Genomic DNA, 18512 nt, shown 5'->3' with positions numbered 1-18512 from the left:
CAAGGCATCCATCCGGGTTAATGGCATTACTTCCGTACCATTTCGCCTGTCAAGAGGTACTCGCCAAGGGTGCCCTCTCTCTCCGCTCCTATTTGCGTTGGCAATTGAACCTATGGCCATAGCAATTCGGCAATCTCGGGGGGTACGGGGATTCCTCTACAAGACAATTGAGGAGAAGGTCTCATTGTATGCAGATGATACGCTCCTATACTTAGCGGACCCACATGAATCGCTCACCTCTGTACTTGGGATTGTCAAACAATTTGGTACATTCTCCGGCCTTCAAATTAATTGGGACAAGTCCATACTATTTCCCCTTGATGGACAGCTTCCAACTGGGGTGGCCGCAAACTGTAACCTAAAGGTGGCGGACAATTTTAAGTATCTAGGGATAACGGTGCACAAAGATCCGACATTATTTTTGCAGCATAATTTGCACACCTTACTCCGTAAATTTAAAGAAACACTTGCACACTGGACCAAACTCCCTCTCACGCTAATAGGCAGAATAAATATATGCAAAATGATTTTTCTTCCTAAATTTCTTTATGTACTGAGTAATACCCCCTGCCACATACCCAAGAAAGCCTTGCAAGATTTAGACCGAACACAATCTGAATTTATTTGGGGGAACAAAACACCCACTCTGTCCAGAGCCACTCTCAATGCTCCCCACGGTCAGCTGGGACTGACTTCTCCCAATTATGAACTCTATTATCTTGCCTCCCAGGCCTCACACGCGGCCGGTTGGAAAGTGTTTGACGCTGACAACCCGGCATCCATAATAGAGGCACTCTATCTTACTTCTGTGGAAAGCCTGCACAACGCTTTATATAGAACTCGAAAGGATCTTGGCCCTTTGTTACCTGTAATGGATGCCACTAAGAGAGCCTGGGATGCAATTGTGCAAATCACTAAAGCAGATACCAGTCTTTCTCCAGATTCACCTTTATGGGGTAATAGTAATTATCCACACTTAGCCACATTCTCAGAGGTGGGAACCTGGACTAAATTTGGTCTAAAGCGGCTGTCACAAGTATACGCTGATGGAACTCTTCGCACGCTGCCTGGCTTTCGCCAGACCCTCTCTCTGCCTGATCTGTCCGAATTCCGTTATAACCAGATTCGCCACCTCTGCTCCGCGCAATTCCCAACCCCTCCTCAGCACCTGCAATACACAGGGATGGAAACTTTGATTTCTCAACCCGCCAAGATCAAGCTCCTATCCACTACATATAGGCACTTAATTTCCAATAGATATGATCCTCGACCCAGGGTGAAGTATAAGTGGGAGAGTAGTGGGGTTCATGTCGACCCAGATGATTGGGAAGAAATTATAGACAACCTCTATATCCCATTAGTAAGTGTAAGAGACAAGCTCATACAGTTTAAGATAGTACATCAAACATACCTCACCCCTCAGAAACTATTTACTATGGGAAAAGTAGCCTCACCCAGCTGTCTGAGATGTGGTGCTCCTGTAGCTACTTTCATACATTTAATGTGGGATTGCCCAGTGATATTCAGATTTTGGAAGGCAATTTTGAACTTCATGGCTACCGAACTGGAACTCCCCCAGATACTTAACCCTGCTACTTGTCTTCTGGGTCTCCTTGACTCCGTGATACCTAGAGTAAACACTAGATGCCTGATGAGGTTGCTCCTCTTTTACGCAAAGAAGGTCGTTGCCCTGCACTGGATGGGCCCATCGCCACCATCTCTGAGTAGATGGATTGGACTGGTTAATTCGCAACTGGAACTGTACAAGCTCACGTACTTAGCACGTGGATGCCCAAAGAAGTTTGAGAATATTTGGAACCCTTGGCTCGAGTCGCCAGCCACCTCGAACAACTATTGATAGATACCTTTTCAGCCGTATCCCCTTCTCCCCACCTTCCCCTTCTTTCTTTCCTTTCTAACTTGCTTTTCTTCCTTCTAATTTTCTGTTGTTAAAATTCAATAAAAATTAACCTTTAAAAAAAAAAAAAAAAAATGTCCCGATACTCATAACATGTAAAATACAAGAATTTTTATTCAATCAATGTCATAATAAAAAATACATACATACTGACCCTGTATGATCCACCTTACGCATTTCGTACCTCCGGTATTGAAATAGAAATATCTATGATTAAGTACCGGAGGCTACTAAACGTGTAAGGCGGATCATACGGGGTTAGTATGTATGTATGTTTGTTGTGGGATACAGCTATGGTGCAAATTTGTGTTAGAGGATTAGCATGGTCCTGAAAGGACAGAGATCGAGCTGGTAAAATGAAGCACTGAAAGTAATTATATTTTTGCAGGATTATACAGGAAACAGTATATATATTTAAAATGACTCATTTATATTATCAAAAAATGTTCAAGAGTACAAGTTATCATTATTTTCTAAAATTAATGAGAAAATTGAAAGTACAGTGTAAGTGTGAAATCCCTATGATTAGAAGTAGGGCATGCATCTTGTTAGCTTCATTATGCTGTGTTCAATTAAAGCTACAAAAATACACGCCACTATCTCAGGTATAAGCTTAAGAATAATTTATAGAGTTTTCCCTGCTCACCAACTATTGCCATAACAGTTCAGGGCTTTTGAAGAGATAGTGGTCCATTGTAAGTATACTTTCATTTTACACATCACTGCATCCCGTTACCCTTCAGCTTCTATTGTGTTAGCACTTTCAATGCTGAAAAGAATTTGAAGCACAGGCAGTTTCAATCAAATCTATTCCATAAATATTGCTGTGCTGGTGAGTTTGTTGTGTGTTAGTCTTGTCCATGACTGTATGCCTAAAATATATTAATGGCTTTGCAAATGATACATTAGAATAGAGGAGAAGTGCTTAAAGAAAAAAAAAAGTAAAGTAGCAGCACTTAAAGGCTCATACAAGCAAATACATATCATATTTTAGCTGTAATTAATTGTATTACTTTCTAAAATAATCTAAAGCCTCTAAAGTACCGTATATACTCGAGTATAAGCCGAGTTTTTCAGCCCCCAAAATATGCTGAAAAACTCAACCTCGGCATATACTCTGGTCAAGCGCATAAACGGTCGCCGGTGTCTAAGAATAGTCGCAGGCTTCCAAGAATATTCGCAGGCTTCCAAGAATAGTCGCCGGCGTCCAAGAATAGTCTCCAACAATATTCGCCGGCGTCCAATAATGGTCGCCGGCATCCAAAAACGAGACGCCGGCACCTCCAATGGGAGCAGAAACCCTCAATTTTTTGATTGAAACTTACCAGAAGCTGCTGCATTTCTCACCCTAGGCTTATACTCGAGTCAATAAGCTTTCCCAGTTTTTGGAGGTAAAATTAGGTACCTCGGCTTATACTCGGGACGGCTTATACTCGAGTATATACGGTATGTAAAGTTGTTGTTTTTTAAGTTGTAAACTCTTGTAAGCAGGGCTCTTTTTACCTCTTGCCTTATTACTTGGCCATATTTCTGCATGTAATCTGAATGTTCAGTGTATACACCTATTTACTGTACAGTACTGTAGGATAGGTTGGTGCTTTTTTGAATACATGTTGATAATAATCAGTTGTAAAATGTTACTTTAAAGGAGAAGGAAAGGTAAAATACAAATAAAGCTCTATGTGTTGCCCCTTAAGTCAAGAGCCACTTACAGTAATGCTGTTTCTATAGGAGTTAACCTTCAGCTGTATGCAAAGATTGGTTTTAAAAATATTGCAAAGTACATGAAATATAGTGGACATCCCTCTGCCATTTGAAAACTGCAACATCAGGGCTTGCACATGCGCAGATATAAATCTTCCAAGCCCTGCGCATGAGCAAACAATTATCTAGATTCCCCCAGGCCAGCGGTGAAGTTCTGGTCACATGATAAAAACGAACCTCTGCTTCTTCTCCCCTTCATTGTTAAGCGCCGATAGCAGGGATCGTGTTGCCATAGCAACAGCATTGGTTTCCGCATTTCTTCTTTCTTTAGCTGGGTCTAGTCTTAGGAGCGATCCTCAATAGTAAAACCAAAGCAGCTCGTCTGGCGCATGGGCTCTTTTGGCCTGGGAGATAAAGGAAGTGATGCAATCTTCAGCAAGATGGCAGCTGCAAACTCCGCAATGGTGATTGTGTGCCTGTACAACTAAACTATAGTGATTTGGCAAATTACAGCGTGGCATTTCAGGAGGGGGGCACACAAACTACATTTAGGAATATACTTTAAAAATTAGCTTTAGTTCTCCTTTTAAGATAACTTTCAGTATGTTATAGAATGGACAGTTTAAAGCAATTGGTCTTCATTATTTATTTTATATATAAATTAGCAAGATTGTTTAAAAAAAGGGAAAATGCCAGGAATACTATTTCAATGAATCTCCCTGTGTCTGTAAACATTAATTAAAAGCAATGCTGGAAATTGCTGGAATGACTATTTGCATCCTATTTGACATTGTTTGTATTTAGTGCAGTTTGAATTCTCCCCTGTGCAATGGCACTGCCATAATATTTGATAATAATTAGATTCTTGCTATTCCCTTCACTTTTCCAAAGTGTTAACATGTTTGACTCATTTGTACGTCAAACTCTCATTTAAACTGTTTATGCATTTCTCATAGTAACTAACAGTGGGATTAGAAAGAAACCTGCTGTTTTCTACTTATTTGTTCAGCCTCATAACTTGTGCTCATGCCCTTTACAGTCAAGGCATTTATATCCCATTTATAAACCAATACCTGGTGCAAAATGTTTAAAATATCAGACCTTTGATATTCCCTATTCATCCTGAACATAATTGAACTCTGACTGCTGGAGATCTGTTTACGATTGGCAGAGGCATTTGGGTTTTTTTGTGATGGGAGCTATTTGAATGCTGCTTTAAATAACTATCATTTCTGTTCTACCTGCTAAAAGTGGATTAGAACTGAGCATTTAGGTTCATTTTGAATGATGCTATCACATTTTAACTGCGAACACTTTTTTCCCTTTTCAATTACTTACAGTGCCAAGAGCTGTTAACCCTCTTACTACATCCTTGAGAATTTATAAACATGCTGATTGGACGTATTGGCTTTTTATGCTAGCACAATTCACTGTGTAAATCAGAAAACCTAACCTGGCTGTAAACGTAATTAGCATCAGCTCCAACTGCACTGGATTTATAATACAATATTATAAAGCACAAAGAATGTTGTGTTTAATACCAAGGCACGCTCTATCTGTATAACTGCACAGAGGCTTACTTGTTTATAGAGAATGCAATGGTAGGATACAGTTTGTTTTTTGGAAGAGAGGCCTTCCTTTAAGCTAAGTAGTTAGCTTAAAGTGTTATTATTTGGCTATGACCTGAGGAGCTCAGCTGTGATTCAGTTACAGATTAATTTCATGTGTAATCTCAGGGGGCCAAACAGACTGATTATCACTGTCGTAGCCAAGTTTCTTAGAAAGGGAGCTGGCATGAGTCACAGGTCCCTGACCTTCAGAGGCCTTAGTCTGATTCCTGCCTCAACTGCTTGTGCCCATTTGTAAAGTGGTTTCAAATCCATGCAGGCACCAAATTTACATGATAAATTCTGTGAGGCAAAGATAATCAGTAATGCTATATTAGAATAAAGATGACTATATTTAAAGATAAGAAAGAGGAAAAAGTCATTAGCTGACATTTTGTCCTTCTACATATACAAATGTTCCCTGCCATTTTTTTTATACCAATGTAGATTTTAGTCCCATTTCAGGAAGGAGTTGCTAGTTCCACATATTAAATCTAATATGATATGTTTAGCCGAAATCATTGACTTTAGTTAGTTGTAAAACAAGGTCAGCGCTTTTTTTTTAAATATTTTTCAATTACATGACAACTTGACTGCTTCAGTTATTGATTCAATAAAGGTTGTAAAACCAACGTTACATGTAATATGTGTATTATTTTAAATGTTGCCTCATGTATTCCACAGTTCTCTCAGCCCTACACTTCTTATCCTAGAATTAATTCAATAAGGTGAGAAACCTTTGTTCAAGTTATGAGCCTATTCTTTGTCTAGCTACTACTGACAATGGAATAATGGCATAAGGGGTACTTTTTAAGCAGGACCGAAACTAGGGGTAGGTAGAGTAGGCACCCGCCTAGGGCGCAATCATAGGGGGGGTGCACTTTTAATGGGATTTTTTTTTTTAAACCCTAGTTTGCTTGGCCTTTAATAGTTTTTCAATTTTATAAACCACCCGTTCCAACCCCCTCTTGCCCGTGATTCATACTGCAGGCAGAAGCACTCCCCACCTCCCTTTTGGCAGCTGCTGGCATAGGAACATATTTGTGGGCAATATCTTGGCTGCTGCTTGCACAGGTAAACAGATAATTAGGGGCAATATGGTGGATTTTTGGCTGCTGCTGAAACAAGTACATATTAGGAGGCAATATTGTGGATTTTTTGGATGCTGCTGGCACAGGTACAGATTGGGGGCAATATGAGGGATTGGCAGCTGCTGGCTCAGATACATGGGACAATATGGTGGCTGCTGGCACAGGCACCCAGATGTTTGGTGCAATATGATGGATTTTTGGCTCCTGATGGCACAGGTACAAATTAGGGGCAATATGATGGATTTTTTTGGCTGCCACTGGCAGAGGTACAGATTGGGGATAACAATATGATGGATGTTTTGGCTTATGCTGGCACATGTACAGATTGTGGGCCATCTGAGGGATTGACTGCTGTTGGCATAGGTACAAATGGGGGCAATATGATGGGTGCTGGCACAGGTACAGGGGGCAAGATGAATGGTAAGGTGGGAAATGGTAATGCAGGGCCGAGTAGGAGGGGGGCACTGATTGAAGCCCTTGCCTAGGGTTCCAAGATACATTGGTCTGGCTCTGTTTTTAAGCCACTTGAAAAGCACTCTCCCACTAGAGTTTTCTACCTGAAAAGGCATGTACAGGTATAAGATCCATTATCCAGAAACCACTTGTCCAGAAAGCTAAGAAATATGGAAAGGCCATCTTCCATAGACTCTATTTTAATCAAATAATTCACATTTATAAAAAATTATTTCCTTTTTCTCTGTAAAACTAAAACAGTACCTTTTACTTTATTCAAACTAAGATATACTTAATTCACATTGGAGGCAAAACAATCCTACTGGGATTATTTAATGTTTAAACTATTTTTTAGTAGACTAGAGTATAGAGATCTACAGAAAAACCCATTATCTGGAAAGCCCCAGGTTTTGGCCATTCTGGATAACAGGTCCCATACCTGTAATTCCACTGTCAGACAGTAGCCATTCATGTTAATAGGAGGCAACAGGGCGGCAGGATAAAAAAGTGGACCATGGTCTATAATCCTTATATTTTATACATACAAACAGGCATCAATCATTATGTCTGAAAGGAAAAGCCTCTTGCAATTTAAATTAACAACTGAACTATGGCCTCAGAAGACATTAACTCTGTAATGTCTGCTACAAGGAGCTGCACAAAACATGTAAATAAAGAGACCCTCCAAAAAGAAAATTTGAATTCAATGCCCAATATTACTCAGAAGAACACAATACCATAGAGAATTTTGAGGAGTTAGATCTGTTTTTTTTTATTAATCTAGAACTTGCATTCTTGAATTAATCTGAGGCTCCTCCAGATCCTACGCTAGCACCTGAAATATAAAAAGAAATATTTGATTGTGAATTCAGGAGATTATGTTTCGGATTCATGAATCCATATGCATCCTATTGTAAAGAAAATAAATGCTAAAACTGATATTGGTATTTCTTCAATTTCAGGGAAATGAAACCGGACACATAATTTATACCATGATTAACTAGAGAAATCTTTTCAGCTCTGAGTTGCTGGTATAGTTGCAATTGTTTTGCATGTATTGTATTTCTCTACAGTACTTGCTTTTCTGTATTGATATACAGCATGGAAGTAGTAAAGGTGTTCTTCATATCAACCTTAAACAAACATATATTTATTAAAACTGCTAAACTGCAATTTAAAACTAAAGGTTAAATGTTCCTTTCTGCAAAATCACATTAAAAACAATTATCCAGTCATGCTATAAGTGATATTCCAATATATTATCTCCGCCATATGACCTTCATCCCAATGCCTTTTGGTCCTTTTCCACCCTTGCCCATTTGGTGATAGCCAGGACCGCCATCAGAAATCGCAGGGCCCCATACGACAACATTTTCTGGGGCCCCTGGGCAGCACCCACCGCAAGCCCCACCCACAGGTCTGCCCCCCACCACACAGTAAAAAAACAAAAAAAAATATTGGTGGCTAGGGTTCCCACATGTTAATAAAAAAATAAAAGGATATTGGTGGTCAGGGCCCCCATAAAAAAAATTTGAGGCCAGGGCCCCCCCCATTAAAAAATATTGGTGGCTAGGACCTCACATGAGAAAAAAATAATTGGTGTCTAAAACTGGTAGCCAGGCCCCCCCCCCCACATTATGAGAAAATTGGTGGCCAGGGCCCCTTAAACGCCCATGCCTTCCCGAAGTCAGCAGCTCTCAGAAAGATGGGGAGCCCGGGTAATCAAGTAAGTGTGGCGTGACCGGGCCCCCCTTACCCTCGGGCCCCCTACAACTCTCCCCCCTGTCCCTCCCTGATGGCTGCCCTGGGTGATACTGAAGCATCTTTACACTGAGACTGGTGCTGAAGGTTGGCAAAATGTTGTTCATATCAAAAGCACTATATAAATGCAAATAGTTATTACCATGGAAACCTACAGCAAGAAAGCTAAATATCCATGGTTTCTGTGCTGAACAATTATATGTACTAAAAAGAACGAAGAACATTTCTTCGGTGCCCTTGTACCTTGAAAAATATCTACTTCTATTTACCAGATATATTAACATGTCAGATAAAGGCATTATCCATATATTTGCCAATTGTAAACAAGACAAGCTCTCAGGAGCTCTAGGAAACTAGAAATAATTTGTGTGCGATAAATAAAACCCATGTGGTCTATGCTAGAACTCGATGATTGGTCATATCGTTTATTTATATGAATACACCATTTCAGATATAATAGCATAAGTATTGTTATCTTAGGGGTACACTTATTAAAAATAAATCACAGCTAGTCACAACTAACTTCAACTGTGACTTTTCCTATGATCATGATTTTTTACCCCGCATTATTGTACAAATTAGAAAACTCATACGGTTAACCACAGTGCATCATCAACAATTCATGAACAATTTAATTCTTTCTTTAAATTTCAAGCAAGCTGATAAATCCACTAAATTGTAAACAAAATGAAAAAAAAAACATGAGGTTATCATCTGACTTAAATGGGGAAGACACACTTCCCATTGACTTCTATGACAATTCTTTGGTGATTGACTTCTATGACAATTCTTTGGTGCTGTTTTATTTATTTTTACATTTTTTGCCACTTTCAGTATCAAAACAGTTCCCACCAAAACATAGTTTTCTTTGCCAGTCACTTCTGTAGCAGTAATGTATGCCAAATGAGATTTTCGGATGGAAAGTTCAAGAGCATCGCATATAGTTTTGCAGCATTTAAAGGAACAGTATCACCAAAAAAATGAAAGTGTTTTCACATAATTCAAATATAATGTACTGTTGCCCTGCAGTGGTAAAGCTGGTTTGTTTGCTTCAGAAACACTACTTTAGTCAAATAGTTAGCTGCTGTGTAGCCATGGGGGCAGCCATTCAAAGGAGAAAAGGCTCAGGTTACATAGTTTTGGGTCCCAGAGTAACTGTTTGGATGCTAGGAGTGTCTTCTGCTCAGCAGATACCTCGGAGAGGACAAATGGATTTGGAGCAAGTTTTCCTCTGAAAAAACACCTTGGGGCAAATTCACTAACTCTGGAAATTCGCCAGCAACAGCTTCGCTCACATCGGCACACTTCGCCAGGCGAAAATTTGCCAGGACAACACTAATTCACTAAAATGCGATGTTGTGTCCAGTGCGCCGAACGATGGCGAAGTTTCACAAGCGTTAATTCAGCAAGCAAAGCTAAGTTGCGCTAGCGTTGCCTAATTTGCATATGGACGTATATGTTGCAGCAAATAGATTGCACTACACAAGCCCAGGGAACCTTAATAAAATAAAATAAAGTTGTTATATTGCCCTACACATGAGCCCAGTGTATAGTATATGTGCCATATGTTAGGAAATGTAGGGGGAAGCCGGGTACCCTTAAAAAAAATATACGATCTTTTGCAGCCTATCACCCTGAAAAACTAAAAAGTCACCAGCGTTTTTTGGGACTTAGAAAAATGTTAAATTTTCTTGAGGAACTCCTATTTACTCTATTGCACTTCGCCTGGTCTGAGGTGGTGAAGGCAAGTCTGGCACAAGAGGTAACGTTCATTAAAATGAGTGTCCATTCACCAGATGTAAATTCGCCTGGCGAAGTAGCACTAGAGTCTATCTCCTTCGCTAGCGAAGTTACGCCAGCCAAATATTCGCCAGCGTTAGTCACTTCGCCCTTTAGTAACTATGCCCCAAGACTATGGCGTCAAATTTTTTTATGGGGCGTCATTTTCGCAGTGAAACTTGGCAACATTTTGGCTCATCACATTTTTGAATAGTTCAAGGACCTCTGCCATTGCCTTCTACATGAACTCGACAGGTTTTAGGTGGAGAATAATCGAATTAGAACTGTTTGCAGGGTTGAGGTGTGATAACTCTCACATTCGAATTCAAATTGCAGTTGACCAAAAAAAAAATATTCTAAAATTTGAATTTACCATTTGAGCCTTAGTAATTCTGCCCCTATCTGTTTATTTTCTTAAATTGAATCAACTTTAAAATGCATCTAGATAAAACTGTTATTTAGAACTGAGTAAAAGCTTGTGGTGTAAAATTGACTTCATGGGAGTAAAGTAAAGTAAGCATTGCAGCAGAGAGCATGTGCTACCATGAATCATACATGCCTGGAAAGATAACCTCTTCTAGAGAGGTTTTTAGTTATCAAATCCTTTTTTTTTTTTTGGAAATAGTTAAAAAAACTGAAACACCATGTAGCATTATGAGTCTTAGTGATAATGAAGGCACCTTATTCATCACAGAATAATAGGAAGTGTTAAAATGAGCTATAAATAAAGCTGGGGTGAATTTAAAAAACTAGACTCAAAATACAGCAATACTTATACTGTATGTGTTGCTCTTAACTAATTTACCATAGTACAGGGTTAAGAATTATGGAGTATTGACTGTACAGTTTTTAGGTGACTTTCAAGGAGATTTGTGACATTCTACAGCCAGATACAGCCGTAAGAATGAAACCTTGTCATTACAAACAGAGTCATTACTGATATAATGTATGAATAATAGTAAAGATTATGTCACAGACTGATGGAAGCAACCTCTTAAAGTGAGCACGCTGATGTCACTAAACTGGTGTATATTGATAGAGTGCTGCTCATTTGTCACCATTGTATACAGAATTTCACAGATATAGTTAAACTGCCTACTAATGTGCTGCCTTACAAAGTGTTGGACTTGAGCGCTGCGGGCAAACCAGGAAACCTAACAATTAACCTTTCCCCCATCTTGTAATTCCACCTTTCTTCATTCTGCTCTTTTTTTCTCTCTATTTGCCTTTCACTGTCCCACTTCTCCATGACCAACCTCCTTATTTCATCAATCTCTTTTTCTGATTTCACCACCTTCTCCTCACTATTTCTCCTGTACATTTTCTCCACTCTCATTCCAATGCATATAATGTTCTCACTAGTTAATATGTAACTAAACACGCACACATTTTCTTGCTTTCTCTTCCTTCATTAACCTGTCTTTTCTCCTGTTTATTGCTGTATGAATGCCTTCTTGCAGCTTCTGTATTTCACGTTTGTTCACATTTATCAGAAAGACTGTGTAATTATCGAAGAGAATATAAAAACTGTAAAATGCTCTTGCTAGACTATATTTAATATAAGGGACTACATATGATAAGCATGGTCCTATAGTATGTGCAATCTATCTTTGCTAATTAAAGGAGAAATTATGTTGTACATTATGTTTTGGGCTTCTGTACACAGCCCTTTAGCAGTAAAGATATGTGCCTCTTAAAATGCTCCAGTAGCTCCCCATCTTCTTTTCTTGCTGCTCTGTGTTGTTGTGACCTATTGAGCTTAGGGCATTTTTAGTCATATTAATTTTTTAGGGATTTTGTTCTCCTTTAAAGCTTTTAGGGATACAGATGTGCTCTGGGTTTTCTGCTTTTCACCATGTGATATATGAGGCCCCATATGAGTAACATGCCAAATATAAAAGTTGCACCTTTAGATACCTTCTAGCATACTATAAAGAGTTAGGGGGGTTCTTGGTAACCCCTCTCCTCTCCTTTTAGTCAAGAGTGGAGTATCTTTCCTAGGTGTGACACTGATCCCAGCACCCAATTTCTCAGTGCAGAGGTATTTTATGAGATAATGGGGTCAAAATAAAAAGGTGTGTGAGTATTCATATTCTTCTATTTGTCTTTTTTTTTTTTTTTTTTTTAAATATTCTTGTTTTGCATTTGCATGGATATTTGTGTTAAATCAAGCATGTTTGGATCAATTACCTTTTCTCTGCAATGATCATTTACATTTACATGTGCTGGTTATACATGCAGAGGCTGCACTTAAATCATCAAAGTTAGATGGGGTCAAGGAGGGCCACATCTCTAGTGCAATGAGTGCAATAGAGCTCTCTGCACTGACGGAGCCACGTTTTTCCAGGTTAAAACCCAGAAATTGGTCTCTTAAAATTACGAGATTTTTTGCCGCCCCTTGTAACTGGCCACTCACTGCTGCCTGATGCAAGGCTCTCATGGCAAGAGCAGCCCTGTATACATTACATGCAGCAAAGGTAAAGCAAACAAAACCCCTTACTGTAACTATAAAAACACATTCAAATCTCCAACAGGGATATTCTTATTTATTGAACTTGCCTATGCAGGTGCTTTGGGCACTGTTGTAAAATGATATGTCACACACTGCATATTGTATAGTGCAAAGTTATAGTCTGTTTAAGGGGGATTCCACTCTGTGCTCAACAATTTAAGTGGCACGATAAAAAGGAGGTAATTAAATGCTCGCAGCATCCCTTTAATATATAGAGCATGTGTTATGACATTTGTTCCCTATATTTGCTTGTAAAACTAAGCTAAAATGTATATTACATGCTTTAATCTCTGTTGCAATTTAAGAAAAGGAACTTCTTTGTTTAAGGCTGTTTTAGATCTTAACAACAAGAATATGCAAGCTTTTACACTTCATGAACAATGCTTTTTAAACGCTGTAGAATAATTTAAAACCCATTTTTAGCATGTTTTTCATTCAGCCTCGGCAGAGGCTAGCATACTTATGTGTACCCATTAACCACTGTGTGAATAAACTCATCCCTTAAAATTTAACCCCAGTTGTTCATTAGAAATCAATGGAAAAAAGAACGAAACCCCCCCCCACCTATAAATAGGATATATTCTATTCATGGGTTCTTGACGTTACAACATTAAAAATATACTTTTGTGTAATTGTTAATGTATGTAAAATCCCATCAAATACAGTACCAGGGGAATAGGTGTGACATATCAGTGACAGAGTCTGTTCCATTTCTTCTCCAGTTTGATGCTGACAGGGAAGAGGAGGAAGTGTTCTGTGATATCAGTGCTGCTGTTGACAATAAACTGATTCCTGCAAAGAAGCCTGTGGCAGGTGAGGAGCTCAAGAGACCTTTGTGTATAAAGCATCTGTTATTTCTCATATGCCGTCCTTTCTTTGACAGTGTTTTTTTTTTTTGTGTATATAAACAATTCTTTGTCGGTCCACCTTTTTTCTGAGACAATGAACTGAGAATATAGCCAACTCTATAAATCAATGGGTTTTATTATTAACAGAATTGTTAGGGAGTGGCTTTGTATGTTCAGTTATTGATATATACTTTTTACTCAGTTTTAAAAGGAAATTAATTTTGATGGATAGTGGAGGTGGTAAACTCAAGGATAACATTTGACCTAATAAAATCACATTTCATTTTAAGCAGATCCTTTACTAGAATTCTCTAAGCCCCCCTGCAAAAAAAATTCTTTGGAGGAGCCCGACACACCACAACACCCACTCCCTGCCCCTGGACCACCTACTCCCAGTCCCCCATCTGCCTATTCCCCACCCCCTTCCAGAGTTCCTGGACCACCTGCATTCCCCACCACAGGTAAGATAACAATTGGAGAGTGGGGGTTATTCTTTTCAGCTATAGAGGAAGCAGACTCCAAGTTCCGGCACCCCTGTCTGCTTTCTCTATAGTTATACCACTGATTCTAAGCAACTTTTATTAAAGGCGTTGCTCACCTTTGAGTTAACTTTTAGTATGATATAGAGAGTGATGTGCTGCAATTGGTTTTCATTTTTTATTATTTGTGGTTTTTGAGTTATTTTGCTTTTTATTCAACAGCTCTTCAGTTTGCAATTTTAGCAGTTTGGTTGTTAGGTTTCAAATTCAATTCATATTCGATGCTTAACAAACTGTAACTGGGTCACCCTTAACTGGCACACTCCCAGCCAGAGCACCTGTAGGCCCTTAGGTTGTGATTAAAGCATGATGCACGTAGTGCAATGAACCAAGGCAAACATTTATTTAACTGCTTTACAAGTTCACAGGGGCACACTAGAATCACTTACTCATAAGTTAACAAGTTATCCACATAAACTTCTCATGAAATCCTCTTACAATACCTATGTCGCAAAAACACTACACACACATGTCTCCCCAAAGCCACAAAGATCCCTGTCATACAGTGCACAGGCAGAGAGCCATTAGGCGTTTTATAGGGCCTACTCTTCCTATGAAGCCCCTTTTTCCCTCTCTGCAGTGTCTATCTACTGTGCTCAAGCTTCCACTGGACCACTGGCCACAACAGTCCCACTAGGATGCCACTAACCTAGTCCCTACATGCTCCCTTCCCTTATCTGGCACACAATCGTTCTGGGACAGAACCCCAAATCTAAACTCCTTGTTGGAACACAGGCTGTACTTGCTAGCTAACCCTATGTAACTCTCGCTCCTTATAATCACTACCTAACTGTAAGGGTTTGATACCCATCTGTTCTTGCTCAGTATTCACTGTCTCTCCTGTGGATGATCTTAGGGCAAAGAGGCAGTGCTTATTCCAAGCACTGACTTACATAGGCTTCTGCAGGGAAATTCCACTACAGGTCAACCTTATGGGTTGGTGCCATCTGCTGGCGGCTCTGCATATTGCCATACCTATTTACCTGAATAAAATACAGTAGAATATATTTCACCTCCTTACAAGACCTGTAAAGATGGAGAATCACTGAAGTTTGCAAGACATTCTGGGACTTGGAGACTTGGCTTGAGGAAACTGTTGGCATATTGTTTCATTGTTGCATGTAGTCAATAGCAGTAAAGGCAGAATGCATGGCAGATACGGGTTCATACTTGCTTTCCATTGGCAGAACAGAGAATGGCAAAGCATGTACAGGTTTATACTATGACATTTGTAGAGCCTGAAGGCAAGCACTTTTACAGTGACTGATAGTGATGGGCGAATAGTCGTGCATAAACATTGTCCCGAGTCATAATTATTCAGATGCCCATTGACTTTAATGCATTTGGCCAAAATAGGGGCTCGTATAACAATTGTCATGGGCATTGAAATTGACGCACGTCAAAATAATTTTGACGCCCATTGACTTCAATGCGTTTTCCGAATTCTTAGTCAAATTTTGCGGGAAAGTTACATATTTTTCGGCAAAGCAAAACGGGACAAATTTGCCCATCACTAGTGACTGATGACTGTATTTTCAGGGTGACAAAATAGTCGTTTTCAGCTTACTGAGATGTGCATGCTTCCAAGGGGCTATGGTGTTTGTGGTATTCTGTTACCATATACACTGCTGGATGGCCATAATGTTACCAAATGTTACAAGTCTCTCCTCCTCCATCTTGATGTGTGAGGGCTTCAAGTGCATGACAACAGGGATGTAACTACAGAGGAAGCAGACCCTGCAGCTGCAGGGGGGCCCAGGAGGTATAGGGCCTTCTGGGGCTCCAATTCATATACTAGACATTTTGGTGGCCTGAAAAATAATTTGCTGTGGGGCCCAGTAATATTTTGTTGCACCACTGCATGATAACATTGTTATAACCTAATTGTTGCATAGTGTGGCAGAGATGTAAGGGCTGCTATTTGACTAAATTCCTGGTTCCTGGACTTTTCCTGTCCCTCTCATCTTGTCTACCACATGTCTAGTCTTGCATCTGTTACTTGGATATTCTTGCTGGCTATCTGTCCATACAGGTGCCTGTTTTCCTATATTCCTGTTTGCCACTTGCCCTTAAAGGGATACTGTCATGAGAAAAACATTTTTTTTCAAAATGAATCATTTAATAGTGCTGCCCCAGCAGAATTCTGCACTGAAATCCATTTCTCAAAAGAGCAAACAGATTTTTTTATATTCAATTTTGAAATCTGACATGGGGCTAGACATATTGTCAATTTCCCAGCTGTCCCTGTCATGTGACTTGTGCTCTGATAAACTTTAATCACTCTTTACGGCTGTACTGCAAGTTAGAGTGATATCACCCCCCTCCCTTTTTCCCCCAGATGCCAAACAAAAGAACAATGGGAAGGTAACCAGATAGCAGCTCCCTAACACAAGATAACAGCTGCCTGGTAGATCTAAGAACAGTACTCAATAGTAAAAACCCATGTCCCTGAGACACATTCAGTTACATTGAGAAGGAAAAACAGCAGCCTGCCAGAAAGCATTTCTCTCCTAAAGTGCAGGCACAAGTCACATGACCAGGGGCAGCTGGGAAATTGACAAAATGTCTAGCCCCATGTCCCATTTCAAGATTGAATATAAAAAAAATCTGTTTGCTCTTTTGAGAAATGGATTTCAGTGCAGAATTCTGCTGGAGCAGCACTATTAACTGATTCATTTTGAAAAAAAAAAAAATTCCCATGACAGTATCCCTTTAACCTTCAGCTTCTCTCTTGCCTGAACATTTTACTGCTTTGGCTTTTGCTGAAAAGACAGTGTGTATTATAGGGTTAAACCAGCTTGATTCTGTATCATAAGAACAAATACTGCTCCTAGAATTATTACATGGGCTGCTAAGCTTTATGACTAAGTACTGAAAAGCAGCATTGTCTGCCAAGGTGAAACATCATGAATGTTTATCACTGGTGCTTGGAATAATGGGAGACAGGTACAATGTAGGCTTGTTGTTCTCTGTGGGAGAATGGAGCAGCCAAGGACAATTATGCAGAAGATTACACATACACTAACCATTTTAAATCTGACTCTGTGCATAGAATGAGCACTGAGAGTGCTTTGCTCTTTTAATCTCTAGGCTTGTGAAGCAGATACCATAATTACAAAAGAACCCCAAATAATATGACTTCAGTGTACCATTTCTGACACCTAAATATTCTTATAAATTTGTCTTCACAAATCCATTAAACCTAATCAAGCAATATTATGTATGTCAGGTTAATGAAATGTTCCAGCTTGAACACTATTGATTGAAAGGCTGGCCTTTAGAATAGCTATTCAGATAATATGCCCATATTTTTTTCCCGTGATAATTTAATACATGATAAATGTAACACAATGAACCTAATGGAAGCAAAGGAGAATAAACATGTATGCTGACAAATGCAATCAGTCTTGTTTAAAAGATCGGCCAACAATAATAGTAACAGAATAATACAACGGCATGGCTGGGTGAGTCTCATGATTATGCTGCAAATCCAAGGTTTGATTGGACCGACAGGATACCTGGAAAAAGCCCGGTGGGCGCCGCTGACCCAAACAAGCTCCCCCCACCTGGAATTATATCAATTGTGCCAGTGCTCAGTGTATGTTGTAAAAGGTCTTACTGTAAAATGTTGCTCCAAAATATTAAGCCACCTTCAAGCATGACTTAAATAGCGCAATTAAAATTCACAATGCAATAACAGCCTAATAAAGGATATTAGACTGTTTTTGCATTGTGAATTTTAATTGCATAATTTGTGAGAATTTTATTTCTCTTCTTGACTTTTATTACATTTCTCACACAGAATGTTAATGCACAAGCCACAAATATTCAAAGTAAAAATAGCTGATGGATTATTGCTGCGGTGCTTGGATATTGTGGTATTTGTACCCTGTTGCCAGGGCCAACGTCTCCATTGTTGTGATATCCCACAACAGGTTCACACATCATAAATCCTCATTAAACATTAAGTTCCAGAGAAACTACATATGAAAAATACAAACATCTAATCTTTATTTTTTCATTCAATTAAGGGGCACATTTACTTAGCTCGAGTGAAGGAATAGAAGAAAAAAACTTCGAATTTCGAATGATTTTTTTGGCTACTTCGATCATCGAATTGGCTACTTCGACCTTCGACTACGACTTCGAATCGAACGATTCAAACTAAAAATCGTTCGACTATTCGACCATTCCATAGTCAAAGTACTGTCTCTTTAATAAAAACTTCGACCCCCTACTTCGCCAAGTAAAACCCACCGAACTTCAATGTTAGCCTATAGGGAAGGTCCCCATAGGCTTT

At 39.3% G+C, this 18512-nt stretch overlaps 1 protein-coding gene across 1 annotated transcript in view; it reads left to right on the top strand.

Moving 5' to 3' along the window:
- LOC108715506 (adenylate kinase isoenzyme 5) overlaps positions 1–18512 on the top strand; it is a 108927-nt gene that overhangs the window by 54836 nt on the left and 35579 nt on the right. The window contains exon 7 of the mRNA XM_018260723.2: positions 13548–13638. Within this exon, the coding sequence (XP_018116212.1) occupies positions 13548–13638 (91 nt within the window). The remainder of the gene's footprint in view (positions 1–13547; positions 13639–18512) is intronic.

Source organism: Xenopus laevis, chromosome 4S (assembly GCF_017654675.1).
Source record: "Xenopus laevis strain J_2021 chromosome 4S, Xenopus_laevis_v10.1, whole genome shotgun sequence".
Lineage (NCBI taxonomy): Eukaryota > Metazoa > Chordata > Amphibia > Anura > Pipidae > Xenopus > Xenopus laevis.
The sequence above is the reverse complement of the archived record's forward strand: the minus strand, read 5'-3'. Positions and strand labels throughout refer to the sequence as shown.